We start from the raw sequence: 17757 nt of genomic DNA, 5'->3' as shown, positions 1-17757 counted from the left end.
TTGTCCTGAGGCCCATTGGATAGTAAATTGACTAATAGCCTCCTACTGAGGGGCTGGAAGTAAACCAAGAGAGTCAACAGCTTTAACAAAGAGCTCAGTTAACAAAGGATCCTTCCAGGCTATTCATAGCCAGTCTTGAAAGGTTGAGAACTCCTTCTGGAGAAGAGGGCTTGCTGGGCTACCCCAAGAATCCCACCCTCCTCCCTTATTTGAACCTAGACCTAGAGTAGCCTACTCTACTGAGGAAAGGGGCCAGAAGTCACCACAATAAAGACCCACAATAAATTTTCTCCTGAAATGTCATCACCTAACTTTTTAGATTTTAAAAAGATTTTTTATTTTCTCATTGATTAGAACATCACTGCATGTCTCTCTATGTCGGAATAAAGGAGTACACTTTTTATTTTATTTTATTTTATTTTATTTTATTTTATTTTATTTTTCTTTAAAGGAGTACGTTTTTAAAGGACATACTACTACTTTTATTCAGAGTCAGCTCAATGCATTTGAGTCTTTTGTTTTTTCTTTTTTATGTATCATTAGAACGCCACACATGATGCTCCACATAGTCACATACAGCTTTGAGCCACCCATTGGTCTTCCCTGCTCCAGGTTCTGTTCTCTTTGCTTTTTCGGTTTTCTTTTTCTTTCTTTTTTTCTTTTGTTCTCTTTGCTTTTTCTTGCAGTGTGAACCTTGCTCCTTCCCAACTTTGGACTCCTAAGAGAAAATTATTCTCCTAGATAATAGCTGAGAAACTGAGTTTGGGGAAGGAAGGAAGGTGTTTAGCAGTTCAAGAAGAAGGTAAAAGAGAGGAAGACTACCCACCTTTGCTCTCAGAACGAGGCTCCTCTAATTCCTCAAATGGGTGCTGGGACAGGAAGGCCTGAGCTGACTCCAGAACAGAGTAGATATAAGGGCCCCGAGACTTGACATCTTCCATAAAGGCCTATGAAGTTTAGCAACATGGTCAATAGGGAAGTAAAGTCTTTCAACTGCTTCAAATTCTATTCTGCAATTGACAACCTTTCTTCCTTAGTGCAACTTGATCCTGTAGCATTATCATGCATCTTTGGGCTACCCAGACATAAAGAGCTGCAGTCCCTCTCTATAAGCAGAAGAGTGACTCTGACATAGGGAGATCTATTTAGTATGAAATGGGTCTGTATATGCCACAAGGTAGAGAGAAATGTAAGGATTTGGTGTTGAAAATCTTGGTTCTCTGGAAGACCCAGAAATTCCCCAGTAAGGGGCTTTAGAGAAATCAAAACCAGACAGGCAGGATTTATATCATAATTTTAATTAAAATTTGTCAAAATATAGAGAAGCGTACACAAATCAAAAGTGTACAGCTCGGTGAATTTCCATAAAGTAATTCCATGTCTGTAACCAGCACTGAGATCAAGAAACAGAACTCCACCAGCATCCCAGCAGGTATACTCAAGGGCCCCTTCTGGTCACTATATCACCCCTTCCCCTTAGGTAACCAGTATCCTGACTTGTAATACCACTGATTAGTCTTGCCCATTTTTGAACACTTTGCATAAATGGTATTATGCAGTATGTACTCTTTTTGTACCTGGCTTTTTTTCACTAAACATACTGTTTTTAAGAGTAATCCATGCTGTGGCATTCAGTTATAGTTTATTTTTTTTGCTGTACTGTATTCCATTCTGTTTCCACTTTTTAAATTGATATATAATTGACATAGAAGATTGTGTAAGTTTAAGATATACAACATATTGATTTGGTACATTTATATCACAATGTGATTGCCACTGTAGCCTTAGCTAACACCTCTACCATGTCACATAATTATTTCTCCTACTGCATTCTGTATTCATTTTTAAGAAATATCTGTTGTTAATTTCTGATTATAAGAGGTAATATATGTCACAGAAATCTTAGAAACTTCAGAAAAGCATGAAGAAGAAAAATTAAAAAGAACTCTAATTTCGTCACCAAGAGTTAACCATTGTGGGCTTTGTGATATAGTTCATTCTTATGTTTTTGTATGTGTGTATACATGTACACACGTCTATATTTGTTTTTGTACAACTGAGATCCACCTGTATATAGTTTTTGTATCCTATGTTTTTTTTCACTTAACATTATATTATGTTCATTTTTCCATGTCCCCACTGAAAATCAGGGCAGGATTTTAAGAGAGGTCAGTATTTGATGAAAGGGCCAGGGAGAAGAGGTTTGACTTACTCTGGTGGTGTGCTATCCAAAACCCAGTAAAACTGTATCCAGCTTCCTGTTACTTCAGATGTCTAAGCAGAGGTTAAGTGCTCATGTGTCAGAACACTGCAGAAAAGCTCCCTTCCCAGCTGAGAGGTGACACGCCACAGCCTCTGTATTTCAAACCTACCGCATGTGTCTCCTTCTCCTGTTGCACCAGAGCCACATCCCCTTGCAGGGGCAGCTGAGCTGACAATTCCTCATCTTTCTGGCTGAGCCAGTCAATAATCTCTTGGAGAGGGAGCTGAAGCTTCCCACTGTGGTCTGAGAAGGCCTCTAGGCGAGCACTGCACACAATGCAAAAGACCAGTGATTTTCAACCTTCTTTTTAAGTGGCAAAACACTTTTTCCCCAAACACTTGTGTAGAACTTTAATATATATAAAACAGATTAAAGAGGAGCTTCTCTGGTTGAAGTAGGAGGAGGCCCAGAGCCCTCCATCTTATCCATCCACAGAGGTTCCCAATGTACCTTTGCATGGAGTACAGTACTAAAACCAATGGGTAGGTCCATGAGTGGGGAGGTGTGACAGTGTGGATGTCAGCTAATTCAGTTGCTTGCCCAGCATAAAGCTGGGAAGGGGAGGAAACTGAACAAGGGCATTAGGGGTGACAGCTGTCTGGTTACCCTCTTGCCCTTGAGGAACTCAAACCATGCCAAACTACTCATCAACAGAAGCTTCTCAGACCCTGACCTCTGAGTAGGAAGAGGATACAGTAAGTGAAAGGGCAAATGAGGTGACTGAACATGGGTGCTCATTTGTGTGAGGACACATACAAATATACGTAGCCCGAGGGTCCCAAAGGATGACAGCACCAGAGGCTAGAGATTTGACATATGGAAGGAGAAAAATGCATACACTATAATCATCTCTGTAAGCCATCCCCCACAAATGAACCATGAGCTGAGGACCAAGTGGTAAGAAGCTAGAGGCCAGCCTAGGTACAGCTATCAAGACCATTCCCCTTAGCTGACAATAATAACTATTCATTACTTCCCTACTACCTGGACCAAACCCTTACCTAAGTCAGTACTTCCACTAATTCTCAGAGCAGTGACCTTATGAGGTAGGTACTACTATTGCCTAAGAAGGTTAAGTAATTTGCCCAAGGTCACACAGTTAAATCACTGGTAGAGCTATGATTTGAACTCAGGTTTATTTGACCCCAGAGCCTGCATTCTTTCAACTTCTCTACACTGTCTCATTCCAGCCAAAGCCTACCAAAAGCCAGGGGTTTGGGCTTTGATAATAGGGAGTGGAGAGGAAAAGTGTGGGGGTAGGTTATACAGAAGGGTAGGGAGAAGAGGGACAACTGATATAGGAATTGCCTTCATGCTCATACAGATTTGCCTTCAGTTTGGGGAGGAATAATTGGGTGATAACCAATGGATGGGAGTAGAAGGCATAAAAGGATGGGAAAGAGAGCAGATAATATCTACTGAGATGGAGGAAGGACAGTTATGAGAAGAAGAGGAGGAAGGAGCACACATATCCTTCATTTATACATGAGTGCTTTTAAGTTCAGAAAGCATTTTCATATCTTATAAGAATCCTTACAACACTGTGAAGTAGTTAGGAAAGTTCCTTTACTCATTTTTGTTTTTGTTTTAAAAAAAAAGAGAGAGTAAAATTCATATAACTTAAACCACATATCCAAGGTGACACAACTACTTTAAAATGAAGCTCAGGGGGGCCTTGGGTGGCTAAGTCAGTTAAGCATGGGACTCTTGATATGGACTCAGGTCATAATCTCAAGCTTCATGAGATCGAGCCTCTTGTGAAGCTCTGTGTTGACAGCGTGTAGCCTGCTTGAGATTCTCTCTCTCTCTCTCTCTCTCTCTCTCTCTCTCTCTCTCTCTCTTTCTCTCTCTCTCTCTCCCTCTCTCTCTCTCTCTCTCTCCCTCTCTCTCTCTCTCTCTCTCAAAATAAATAAATAAATATTAAAAAAAAATAAACTTAGGCTCAAATCCAAGCCTCTTGACTTCTGACCCAGGGTCCTTTCCACGGTCCAGAGAAGGAAGTGGAGAAGTAGATGATGAAGCTGATGAGAGGATGAGAAGCGGATGATGAGGCTGACACAGGCTGAGAGGAGAATGACAAGTTGAAGCAGCAAAAGGAGCCCAACACCACCCCAGCCATTTGCCTAAGGCTCCTGTTTCTAGGGGCCAGGCCTTACCGGAGGTTGTGAGACTTTTTTTTTATTTCATTCCAACACAGATTCATGGCTCGTGGTTCGAGGGGTCCAGCAGCACCAACAGACCCGTTGAATAGCTTTGGGCTTAGGCAGGAAACCCCAGCACCATCCTGAGGAGGCGCAGGGGCAGTAGCAGCAACTCTAACCTGGACAGAAACATAGACATCCTGCAATCCCCAGAGTATGCCACACCCTGGTCTGCACCAAGCCAAGGATGGGACAAATGTGAACAAGGAGAGAGAAGCGCATGTCCCAGGGTATGTTTGGGGGTGGATTATTACTGTAAATTCTGCCAAGACTATTGCCCAGATGGGATTCTGGAAGTATTTTCCTTAGATAAGAGCAGCTCAGAATTGCCCAAACACTGGCAAACACAGCATTCAAGGTAAGCTGTAGGCTCAACCTCAGTGTCCCACACTGAAAAAGAAAAGAAAGCTGAGGGGCTGCATCAAAAGATTCAGGGAGAGAGAGTAGACCAGCCAGGGAAAGATATCAGTAATAGATGTCCTACTTCTCAAATGAATCCAGGCCTTGATGCCCCCTCTCCCTCTTCCCCACCTGCATTTTCCACCAGTCAGAAAGCCTGGAAATAGTCCTAAAGAGTACTGTTCATCTTCCATGGGCTGAGAGAGAACTAAAGCCATATTTTTGACCCTGATCTCCAAAGGACGCTGACCAGAGTCAGCAGCCAAGAGGACCATAGATCCTGCCAAAGGCTTCCCTTGAGCCCTAAATCTCAGACCCCATCACTTCTTCACTCTGCAGGGAATTACAAGGTTTGGGGGAATGAGGGTTGTGCTAAATAAGTTAGCCACCTCTAGCACACTGCTAGGACTGCCCAGCCAAAGGCAGAAGGGAATTGAGGGAAGGGGAGTATGGACGAGGAAATCTCAGCCTGTGCTGCTCAATCCCAGACTTGGGAAACCCACCTGTCTGCCCACCTGCATACCTGCTTGCGTTTTGTAGAAACAACATAGTTCTGTTGGTGGCTGAGACTCTTCCAGTCTCCCTTTCCCCCCAAACCATACTTCCTTCCCACACAAGACTCTTCCAACAATTTAAGAAAACAATCATCCCATTAAAACCACAGCTCACAGCCACACACTGAAAGGAAGTGAGGGAGCAACCAGGCTCAAGGGCAAAGTTCTGAACTCAGTCACCCTATATTCCCATGAGGTGACCCTACCTGTGCTGCCTGGGAACTCCACTGCAGGATTAGGCAGCTCCATGATTATCCTTCAGCTTGCTTCCAGAATCAGTGTCTGGAGAGCCACAGGCAGAATCCTGACAGGCTCTAAGCAGGCTCCCTCAGGGAAGGCTGGCAGAGCTGAGCCAGGTCAGGAGGTGGGAGCTGTCACCCTGTTTGTTTACTGACCCCCTAGGAATCTAGAGGGGGCGGCTATGTCAGGGCTCAGCTGGTGAATCAGAGCTTTGTCCCTGGGGAATTCCAGCTCACTCCCATCTGAGCCCACCACACCGGGGCCAGGAAGGCCCTCCCAGGCTGCCAAGGATTGCGGGAGTGGAACTGGGCATTCCATGGTGTTGAGGAAGGGCATGCAGAAGGTAGTTTCTCTTGATTTATTTTCATTTTCTATGGAAGACACAAAGGACTCACTGCGTCCAGGCCTACCCCTCCCCTGAGGTGGAGTAAAGGATCAGACCACTTTGGTGACAAACCTCTGGTAAGCTATTTTCCCCAAGACCTGGCAGAAGGATGGGCTTGGAAATAAGCCTTGTCTTTAACTAAGTAAGTGTCCTCAGAAGCAGTGAGGAATGTGTGTGGCACACCTGGGGACAGAGCCACAGGATGGTAGGATCAGGAAGTTGAACAGCAGAAGATTCATCTGAGCCCACTATGAAAACAAGGGGGTGCTCTACCTTACCTTTGAGAGGCAGAGAGGAGTGAAGGGAGAGTCATTATCCACCTCCTCAGACCTTTCACTGCACTCTAAGGTTAGGGGGAAATAGATTTTTCTATGGGCATCCCCTTGAACCTTTGCAGGGGAGGGAGAAGGCAAAATGGAACTCAGTAGCTCTGTACAGGGATCCAGTGCCAGGGAGGCTCCTGTGCCCTGCTTGTGCTATCCTGGGCCACTGGCCTGTGGGGTAGGGCCCCTTCTGGAAGTGGTCACTCTTCTCTCTTTCAATCAGACTTGCCTGGGGGAAAGGTTAACATTCCCAAGCTAGGCCCCCACTCTTCGGCACTGAAGGAAAACACTTCATTTTTACCAAAAAGTGTTCTGTTCCTATCCTCATTAATCTCCCACAGAGTCTTCTGGGCTTTCCACAGTTCCACATTGTTTCCATGCTGAGGCCCACCTACAGGAATAGTTGGAGCAGCTGCCTGACCCTTTCTGGGGGTCTGGGGTGGAGCCATTCTGGGTGGATGGGGGATGGCAGGGGATGACAGGCCAAGAGCAGGCTCTAGTTCTGGGTCACAGTTTTGCTTATGCTGGGATAATTGGGATCAAGCCAGTCTCACAGAATCCCCTAGACTGAGAGTTAGAAATGGCTCCTTGTAACTCAGCTACAACCAAGTTGTCCTGGTTCTGAGGGAAGCGCCCATGACGAACTTGGCTCCACCCATATTAGGTTTCATTTTCTTCAGACTTCTTCTTAGTTTCCTAAATCCCCACTTGGCCCCCTTACTATACTCCCTCACCCTGTTCTCCCCTCCTAGTCCTCCCTTATACTCACAAGTACCCCTAGCACAGCCAGGCACACAATAGGCAAATAATGAATAACAACATTTTTTGCTACCAATGGCCTTCTACTTCTGGATTTTATAGCCAAGATGTTTGTTTCTCACTCCACTCCCCAGAGGGCTCTCTCCTTATCTCTTGAAACTTTAAGACAAAGTCAGGGCCATAGGGAAGGGAGAGAAGAAAGTGGACAGTGGCAGAGGAGAGGGGTGGTTCTCACCATTCTCAATCACAAAATGAAGCCTTAGGTCCCTCTGTCTAGATGGTGAAATTTGGAGGGGGTGGACAAATGTGCAGGGCAAGCCTTTTGGAAGGGCCCAGACTTCTCAATCACTTGACCCTATGGCAGTCCCAGTCTGGGAAAGGGGTAGGTACACTGGGGAACTCCAAGTTGGCACTTGCCTGAGAATATGTTAGAGGCAGCAATTTCTCTCTGGTTAGATGTGGGAAGACAGCTCAGGAAGACCTGGATGTCATGCCTCTCTGGACTTTTCCTCATTATTCTCTTCAAAATGGACTCCCCAGCACCCACATTTTCCATCCCCGCTGCCGTTCTCCCTCCTTCCCTCCTCCCTGTGTATTTAGCTGCTGTCTGCACCCCCAGCAGTGACTCAGCACCACAGCCCATCTGTGAGATACTAGGAGACATAGTACTTTTTCACACCCTTATGGCCTCTGGACCTCAAAGCATTGTAGGACAAGCCAAAATATGTTTATGCTTCCCCCTTGTCCAGTCAACTTTCTCATGGACCTCCCTCATTGTCAGTGAAGGGGGCTATCCTCTTGGGATTACTACCTCTCATACATCCTCTGCCCATCTACCAACATATATAGGCAGGAACACACAGTACCACCATTCCACTCCTAGGGGAGGAGAGAGAAAGGAGAGACAGATATGAAGCTACAGGGATTCTGCCAGGAGCTGTAAGACTAAAGGCTTGAGAGGAAGAGCCCATGGAAGGAGAGAGAATATTCTTCAGGTGCAGAACATGAAGTATTCCATAAAGAAGTTAAAGCAAAGGAAGATCATGCCTTGTCCTAGGTGATACCCTGAAGGGTCACACTCTTCTGGGACTTTCCTTGGGAGGTTAACATGAAACTAGTCTCCCTCAGCCATTCTTGGCCCTTTCACTTACCCAGACCAACACATTTCTTTGCCCCATGCCCCCTATAAAAGGCTTCAAGGGAGCCCCTGGGTGACTCACTTGATTGAGCATCTGACTCTTGATTTTGGCTCAGGTCATGATCTTACACTTTGTGGGTTCAAGCCTCACATTGAGCTTGGCACTGACACTGAGGAGTCTGCTTGGGATTCTCTCTCATTCCCTCTCTCTCTGCCCATCCCCTGCCCCCACGTTGTCTCTCTCTCTCTCTTTCTCAAAATAAATAAACTTTATTTTTAAAAAAGCTTCATGAGTGATAAGGGATGAGTCAGAAGGAGGTCCCATGCCCTCCAAACAGATTCATGTATATAGAGAGTGTCCCATAGCCTTAGGAAGCATGGACACCCACAAGAACACACACAGATCCTGTGTCTACCCTTTCTCCACAGGACTTTCTTTTGCTATCAGCCTCTTACCTGAGGCTGGAGGCAGGTGCTACGGAGGCTGCTGCTGTTATGGAACTGGTCAGCTGCCCGCCATTCATGACATCGAGGGAGGGTGTAAGGGCATCCCTGCATGACCATAGGTTGCATCAGAACCAAGGCTCATGGGGGGAGAGAATGGGCAGTGCACCAACTGTTGACCATAAGCACCTGGAAAAGTAACAAGGACAGATTTAGAGTCAAGACCTAGAAAAGGCTTATGAACCCAACACTTACCCAAGGGTACCTTGACCAGTTATGTAAATAAGTATTAAAGCTTACTGGTCTACCCAATAGTTTTTCCCAGGCCACCATGTACCATAAGAGGCTTTATTTAATTATTGACCAAAGAAGTATTTATTGTTCATCTATTGTGCTTTATGCTAGAGACACTAAGATGATTTGCTATCTGAGATCTCAGAGCCTGAGGAAGAGGGTCGGGGAGGTTGCAGGGTGGGAGGAGGCAGTCATATAAGCTCATAAAATGCTTATGTGGCAAGTGTTATAATCGAGATTTGACCAGAAGGCTTGGTGAGCACAGACTTGGGGACAACTAACTCTGAGAATGTGCAAAGATTTCAGAGAAATTGCATTTGAGATGAGTCTCAAAGGACAAGTAGATGTTTGTCTATGCAGAGAAGGGGAGTAAGAAAGAAGGGTCTCCCCAGTGGAGGAATGCACCTCTGTAAAGGTGGATATCACAAAAAAGCATAGCATGTTCAGAGAACAGTAAGTTCCATTTGGCTAGAGTTTAGGAGGCTCAGAGATGAAAAAGACATGGTGCCTATCCCTGAGGAGTTCACACACAGAAAGAACAGACCTAGAAAAAAATCAAGTCATAAAGTGTTACTTGCATTAATGGTAGAAGTATTTATGGGATGGAGTGAAGGGATAGGTGAGGTTAGTTCTACCTGGTCAGGTCAGGAAAAGTCTCCCTAGAGGAAATACACTTGAGTTGAGCCATGAGAGAGAAATCAGATCGTCATTAGGCAGGAGAGATTAAAAAAAATTAATAAATAATTCCAAAAAGCACAAAATGAAATGTATGGTGTGACCAGAGTACAAGGTAGGTGCCTTGTGGGGAGCAGTAGACAAGTCTGAAAAATGAGGCTGTGGCCAGATTGGGTCATGCCTTGAATGACAAGCAGAGAATTCTAGGCTTTATCTTGTAGATAACAGGGAGGAACAGAAGATTTTAAGCAGGGGAGTGACTGGACCAGATTTGCATTTTAGAAAGAGCCCTCTGGCTGCCTTTTGGAGTGATTCTCCTAGGGGAAGAATCCATTAAAGAGCTGTTATAATAGGCAAGCAGTTGCAGGGAAGATGGAGCAGAGAGCATGGATTAAGAGATACACTGAAGAGGTAAAATACATTGGGTTCGGTGATCAATTGGATGTGAAGGGTGAAGGAAGTGAAGGAGTGAAAAGTTTCTAATTTGGGAGCTAGGTGGATAACGTTACCAACAACAAGAGAGAGAAGACTGGAGGAGGAGCAAATTTGGTAGGGTAGGGGATGAAGGCAGTGTTCCATAATAAGCTATGCTTGGGCAGTGTTCCATAATAAGCTATGCTTCAGACATATTCAGCTTTAGATGTCAGGAGCTAAGCTGAGAACAGGAAGATATGAGTGAAAAAGTTAGATGTACACAAGGAATGTACACAAGTGTGATGAGAATGGGTAACAAAGACAATGCTTGGAAATGCTAAAAGTCCTATCTTTTAGTGTTGGGCAAAGACATGAAAACCCTGATCAAAAGGGCAGGACATAATCATCTTTGATTCCTGAGGTTGATGATTAAATAGCCACCATTTTTAGTCTCTATTTCAGTGGTTCCCAACATTTTAGGTTTAAGGCCCCCTTCTTAAGAAAGATTAAAAAAAGAATCTCACTTCACCCACTCATACCTACAATAGTAGCTATACTTTTAGCACTTACAGAGTAAGAAAAAGCACTTATACATTTAAAGATCTGTGGACTCCTGCATTGAGTGCCCTTCCCTCCTCCTCAGGGGCCCATGGTCCAAGATTGGGGACTGTTACAGATCACAAAGATGCAAGAATTTAAGGTCAAAAGACACTTAATTGTAGTCAAAGTCTCTAGAGATTACACAGCTATGTAGCTCCTCATCCCCAAAGAGATTCTCCAAAGAATGGTTGAAAATATGGCTCCCCTCTCATCTGACACCAACAGAAAACATAAAACAATAGATAAAAAATAATTACTATAGATGTGTCACAAGCATGAAGGCTACAAAATGCTTGCTTTCAGACCTCTTGTTATATCAACATTTTTATTTTTGCTGATTACACAAATAATGCATATTCTTTACAGAAAAACTGGAAAATACAAAAAACATCATAAGGATGGAAATTAAAATAACCTATAACACTACCACCCAGAAATAACTAATAGGTATGAAGCCTTATAGTAGTTTTTCTATGAAAAAAATATATCCATACATATCCAATTGCCATCATATGATATATATATATATATATATATATATATATATATATATATATAATTTTGAATTGTGCTTTTTTCATTTATCATTTATATCATGATCATTTAAAATTTTTTTATGTTTATTTATTCTTTTTTTAATGTTTATTTATTTTTGAGACAGAGAGAGACAGAACATGAACAGGGGAGGGTCAGAAAGAGAGGGAGACACAGAATCTGTAGCAGGCTCCAGGCTCTGAGCTGTCAGCACATAGCCCGACAGGGGGCTCGAACTCACAGACCGTGAGATCATGACCTGAGCCGAAGTTGGAAGCTCAACTGACTGAGCCACCCAGGCGCCCCAATGTTTATTTATTCTTTTTTTTTTTTTTAATTTTTTTATTTTTTAATTTTTTTTTTCAACGTTTATTTATTTATTTTTGGGACAGAGAGAGACAGAGCATGAACGGGGGAGGGACAGAGAGAGAGGGAGACACAGAATCGGAAACAGGCTCCAGGCTCCAAGCCATCGGCCCAGAGCCTGATGCGGGGCTCGAACTCACGGACCGCGAGATCGTGACCTGGCTGAAGTCGGACGCTTAACCGACTGCGCCACCCAGGCGCCCCTGTTTATTTATTCTTGAGAGAGAGAGACAGACAGACAGACAGACTGCAAGTGGGGGAGGGGCAGATAGACAGGGAGACACAGAATCTGAAGCAGGGTCCAGGCTCCAAGCTCTCAGCACAGAGCCCAATGCGGGTCTTGAACCCACGAATGGTGAGATCATGACCTGAGCCGAAGTCAGATGCTTAACAGACTGAGCCACCCAGGTGCCCCTATATCATGATCATTTTAGAATGTCACTATCTATTCCTCTAAAACATGATTTCTAATGACTGCAAAGGTGATAGAGCACTATGGTTGAGGCCATGGGCTTTGGCATCATACAGACCTAAATTCAGATCCACACTATTCAACTTAATAGCAGTGTGGCCTGGGATGAGTTAACTTCTCTCTGAGCTTCGGTATTCCCATCTGCAAGATGGAGATGACAATAATACTACCTTCATAGTTATTCTAATTATTAAAATTAATAATGTATTTAAATAACTTAGTAGAGTGCCTGGCAATAGTATACTGCTCAATAAATGTTAGCTGTAATCATTGTATCCTATTCAATTGAATGGATATACCATAATTTTAATAATTAGACTTAAGTCACACTGCAATGAACAGCCTTGTGCTTATTTGTGATTCTTTCCTTAGGATATTTTCCTAGAAGGAAAACTTCCTAGACCAAAGGGTATGAACCAATTTCAGGTTTGTGATGCTTCTAAATTGCCCTAGAAAAAAATAGATCACTTTATACTAATACCAGCAATGGATGAGAGTGCCAGTTTCCCAGCATACTTGCCAACAGTGAGTATTCTTATTTTTAAAACATCTTTGCCAATTTTTTAAGAGAAGATGGCATCTTAAGGAGTACTCCATATTTCATTAATTACTAAAGATGCTTAACTTTTTTCCTATACTTTTAGTGGCCAGTTGTATTTCTTCTTTCATGAACTATCTTTGTCTCTTTTGAGGTTCACCTCTCTGCAGATTAACTTACTTCCTTCTTATTCCTCTTCTGACCTGATATCAGGTTGATGCTTCACAAAACAAAAATAAAACAAACACAGGAGTCAGAGAATTCAGATAGTCTAATCCCAGTATAGGCAGAGAAGGAATAAACTCCTTCTAGTCCTACCTTGACTATCCTCTGCTGTTTCCAGACTTTGCCACTTGTGACCTCAAGTCATTTCATCTCTCTAGATCTTGGTTTGCTAACCTGTAAAACATTAATGTTTAAGAGTTGTCAAACATTGGGGTGCCTGGGTGGCTCAGTCTGTTGAGCATCTGACTCTTGGTTTCAGCTCAGGTCATAATCTCATGGTTTTTGGGTTCGAGCACTGCATCATCAGGCTTTGCACTGGTGGTATGGAGCCTGCTTGGGATTCTCTCTGCCCTCTCCCCTGCTTGTGCTCTCCGTCTCTCTCTCTCTCTCTCTCTCTCAAAATAAATACATTTTTAAAAATAAAAAAAGTTGTCACACATCAAAATGCTAGCATTCCCTTAAAAAAAAAAAAAGAAAGAAAGAAAATGCTAGCACCCCCTGTACTTGTATAACATGCTTTTGTAGCCTGCTATTGTCTTTCTTGATCCTTAATGCAACCTGGTAAGGATGGCCCAGGAAGGATTATGATCCTATTTGAGAGATGAAGATGCTGAGACACAAGTGAACCAGGGCACCTGACTCCTGACCAGTGCTCTTTGTTCTGCACAAAGATTCTTATTTCTGCCTATTTATCTTCATGATGTCCCCACATTACCACCTGTACATACTGATTCTCTTCCTATTTTTCTTTTTAATTTGCAGAGGCTGTGAGGAATTGGAGAGGAATCTTAGTCCCCAGATGGTCAAGTGTAGGAAATAAGACACATTTTTTAAAAGTATAACTTAAGGGAAAAAATGATTCATACCTTATGTGGGACACAGAAATCATGTCTTGAGAGGTCACAGAGGAGGAAGTGTTCACCTTAAGTTGGAGGGATTTAGGACGTATTTATGGAAGAGATGGTTTTGAGCTAAGGTGATTTGTACACATGGAGTAGTGTGAAAGATGCTTTGGGGGTGGAACTGACTCTTCTGTGTTCTCCCCTAGGATCCTGCTAGATACCAAATTGTGGCTTTTTGCTACTAGGAATGCCCTTCTTGGTTTTCAAAACCACACATACACCCTTTCAGGAAGATTAAGATGGGAGAAATTATTTCTCTTGGGGAGAGATAAAAGCTTTAAAAACATATGTGAAATACCAGGATTCCAACATGAAAGTAAAATTATTGGCTCATGGAAGATAAGATCCATGCCTGATATTTATTTATATCCCACATATTTTTTTTTAAGACAGTGCCGGGTACAGAGCATTCACTCAGTGAATGTTTCCTGACTTGATTTATGGAATTAAACTCCAATTAGGTAAGCGTACAGGTTCTCAACTTTGTAGGTACAAATCCCAGGAGGCATGAAGAAAAATGCTTTGGATACACATATTTATTTGTATTTTGTGTAAAATGATGTATACAGAATGCTAGCATTTGAAGCAAGCCTTGAAATAGCCAAAAAAAAAATGCAAACAACCTAAATGTCCATTACTAGGGGACTAGTTAAATAAATAATGGCATATCCATATAATGGAATTCTATACAGCTGTTAAAAACATAATTAAGAACTCTTTATGTGCCAAAATGGAATAATCTCTTGGGACATAATTTTAAGTAAAAAGAAAAGTAGAAAAAAATAAGGTAATTAGTTTACATTTGTGTAAAACCAAAAGAAAAATATGTGCTTATGTATGCAAAAAATTATATGCAATAAAAGTATACAAAAGAATCTGTTAATATTGATTGCTTTTGGAGAAGGGAGACAGATGGCTACTAGACAGGGGTGGGAGAATTCCCTCTGTTCCTGTGGGATTTTCTCTCAGTTTTAAAAACATACCTGCAGAAAATACATAAAGCATATGTATAAAATATATAGAATTATTATAAAGTAAATTCCCATATAGTCACTGCTTGGGTTGCAAAATAGAATAATTACCCACACCCACAAAAGCCCACCAACAAGAGATGTAGTTTTTACTGAATATCCTTTTGTACCATGTCAATATACTAGCTATTTAACAGCTACTTCCTCCCTCCCTTCCCCACTCCTCACCAAAATGTCATGGACTTCTTCAACTGTTTTATGTAATCATTAGTGTCACAGTTTTTCCATAGCCCAAATAAATAATAACAGTTAAAACTTATTGTATTCCATGTTTTACATAATTAACTAATCAGTCTACATACACCAAGTTCTTTAATCTTCACAATAGCCCTATTAAGTGGTTTCTATTGTTTCCATTGTACAGCTAAGAACACAGAGGAACAGAGGCAGTAAGTAAGTGCTTCAGAGTGATATTGTGAATATGCGGTGAGAAGCTGGGATTTGTATCCAGGCAGGTGTGTCCAAGAATACAAATTCGTCACTGTTACACTATTCTGCCTCTGTATTCTAGAACACAGGCCCTGAGGCATTGTAGTCACTAACCTTAGCAAGCAGAGATTTTTTGGCTATGGGCCACCAGATGGGAGCCCAAGAACTGACTCAGTCATGCCTTACTCAGGCAAAGATACAAGCAGCTTAGAGAAGGCAGTGAGTCTGGGGTCTGGGGTACCACCCAGCTGGCAAACCCTACGGAATATTTACATGACTTTCCTAGGACATTTGAGAAGTAAAATTCTGGTCAACTGACCTAGCTTCTGAGCTTCTCCAGGGCCTTAGAACTCAGTAAATTTTTTTTTAATGAATCAATAAGCTCTTTCTGCCTATAAAACTAGAGAAGTCGAGGAACCTATCCTAGAGAAATACTTGCAGAAATGGATGAGGGTAGCTGCTGCAGCATTGTTTGCAATAGCAAAACTCTGTAATCGACTCAAATGTCTATTAACAGGGGACTGGTTAAGTGGACTGTGTCAGAGAGGTGGCACAGCATGACAGGTAACGGTGTGGGCTCTGAGCCAGGACACTCAGGTTTGCATCCTGGCTCCACTACTTATCAGCACAGGTTTGGATAAGCTCCCTGACCTTATTGTGCTTCAATTCCTGCACCTGTAGAATAGGGATAACAAAGAGGCCTACCTCATAGCCTTGTTACAAGGAGTTAATTCATAGTTTCTGACACCTAGTAAGTACTCAAATCTTACCTATTATTGGAGCCACTCACAAAATGAAATATTATACAGCTGTTAAAAATAAATAGGTGGATCTATATACACTGATTTGAACAGACATTGAAGATATATATTTTAGATAAAATAAAATAAGTTAGGAATAATATGTCTAATAGAACAACAATTATGCAAAAAGCTTTTGTAAAAAATCTACATGTGTATATGCATAGAAAGAAAGCCTGCAAGGATACACAAAACTGTTCAGTAACATTACTCTGGAGAGTTGTGTGAGGGAGAGTCTCCCTTTGATTTATATACTTTGTGTATGTATATATATGTACACACACAACTATGTATGTATGTATATATATATATATACATACATGTACATATACATGTATGTATTTTATAACAAGCATGTATTATTCTTGGAAGAAAAATAAATAGGGAAGACTTCTAAATCATGAGAGGCTTAGAAAAAAACAGAGCAGGGGGAAGAAGACTCCCTTCCCATGGGCTATAGATTCCTCTGTCCAATCCAAACTAACATGAAATGATAGGCCCCCCTCTCTCACAGCACTTTCTACCTGACAGCATGGCACTAAGAGAGAAGACACACATTTCATTGGTACTGAACCTTGTTATCTGTTCCTAAAATAATTATTGCAATGTAGCCAAAAACTGAGGTTTTGCTTCAGATGCTCTCACTTAATGAATAAATCATGGAGCCTCAGATTGTCAAACTGGAAGGAATCTTAGAGATTATCTAGACCAACCCCCTCATTTACACACAGAAACAAGGACATGTGTTCCTGAGAAGTTAGCTGTCAAGCAATTTCGAGAAATGGAGTTTATTTTCCAGTGAAAAGAATCAGAGATGCATCCCCAAGGGGAGCATTTTATTCTAAGGCCAATTAACGCAATACATCTGAAACCTTGATACACTGCTGGTGGGAGTATAGGTTAGTAAACCATTTTGCAGAGCAATTTGACGATATCTCCCAAAGGTGAAGATTCTCACACCCTGTGATGGAATGATTCTCTTCTAGATATATACACAATAGCAATAGTCACATAAGAATATCTACAAATGAATGATCATAATAGCCCTGTGAGCCAAAACCTGGAAATAGCCTAAATGTCCATAAACAGCAGAATGGATAAATAAATCAAGGCATATTTATTAAATGACATGTTATACAATAGTGAAAAAAATAAGTGACCTAGAGTCACATGTCACAACATGGATGATTTGTAACTATAACACTGAATTTTTAAAAATTGGACAAGAATATGTACCATTGATATAAAATTTTAAAACATGAAAAAAAATGGTGTGTGCTGTTTAAAGACACATACATATGTAGCAAAAGTATAAATAAATGCATAAGAATCATAAACACCAAATCTAGGAGAGTGGTTACTCTGGAGGGAGCTTTAATCATAGAAGGATAGACAAAGGGTTTCAACTCTACTAGTGATGCTTTTCCTTAAGCTGGGTGATGGGTATTCTGATTTTCATTATATTATTCTTTATATCTTTTTGAGTTTATAAAGATTTTCACAATACATTGTTTGAAACAACGCAACAAATCTCATGCTGAAAAACATTCACTTTTCAGATATAACAAAATACTAAAAAAATGTATAAGATACAAATGCTGTACTCCAAATGACAGGATTATTCCTTAAAGCTGTTTGATTTTCCTGGGACTAGTGTCACAGGAGGGAACCTGCTAGAAAAGGAGCAGTGGACTGATGATCAGGAGATAAGGGTCCCACTCTCTCAGATACTCATCAGCTATGGAAAGGGGAAAATTTTGATTAACCTCTC

The 17757-nt window shown here is 41.8% G+C and overlaps 1 protein-coding gene across 7 annotated transcripts in view; it reads right to left on the bottom strand.

The window, feature by feature from the left end:
* DRP2 (dystrophin related protein 2) overlaps nt 1-17757 on the bottom strand; it is a 102462-nt gene that overhangs the window by 21637 nt on the left and 63068 nt on the right. For 3 of the 7 annotated variants that reach the window (XM_058714724.1, XM_058714723.1, XM_058714725.1), the window contains exons 2-5: nt 8719-8895; nt 4420-4583; nt 2373-2529; nt 827-947 (exon numbers count right to left, since the gene is read on the bottom strand). In XM_058714724.1, the coding sequence (XP_058570707.1) occupies nt 827-947; nt 2373-2529; nt 4420-4583; nt 8719-8835 (559 nt within the window). In that variant the 5' untranslated portion in view covers nt 8836-8895. Of the gene's footprint in view, nt 1-826; nt 948-2372; nt 2530-4419; nt 4584-5623; nt 5744-8718; nt 8896-17757 lie in introns of those variants that run through there. The other 4 variants (XM_058714728.1, XM_058714727.1, XM_058714729.1 and 1 more) reach the window with 4 other exon arrangements.

The sequence above is a fragment of the Neofelis nebulosa genome, chromosome X (assembly GCF_028018385.1).
Source record: "Neofelis nebulosa isolate mNeoNeb1 chromosome X, mNeoNeb1.pri, whole genome shotgun sequence".
Classification (NCBI taxonomy): domain Eukaryota; kingdom Metazoa; phylum Chordata; class Mammalia; order Carnivora; family Felidae; genus Neofelis; species Neofelis nebulosa.
The sequence above is the reverse complement of the archived record's forward strand: the minus strand, read 5'-3'. Positions and strand labels throughout refer to the sequence as shown.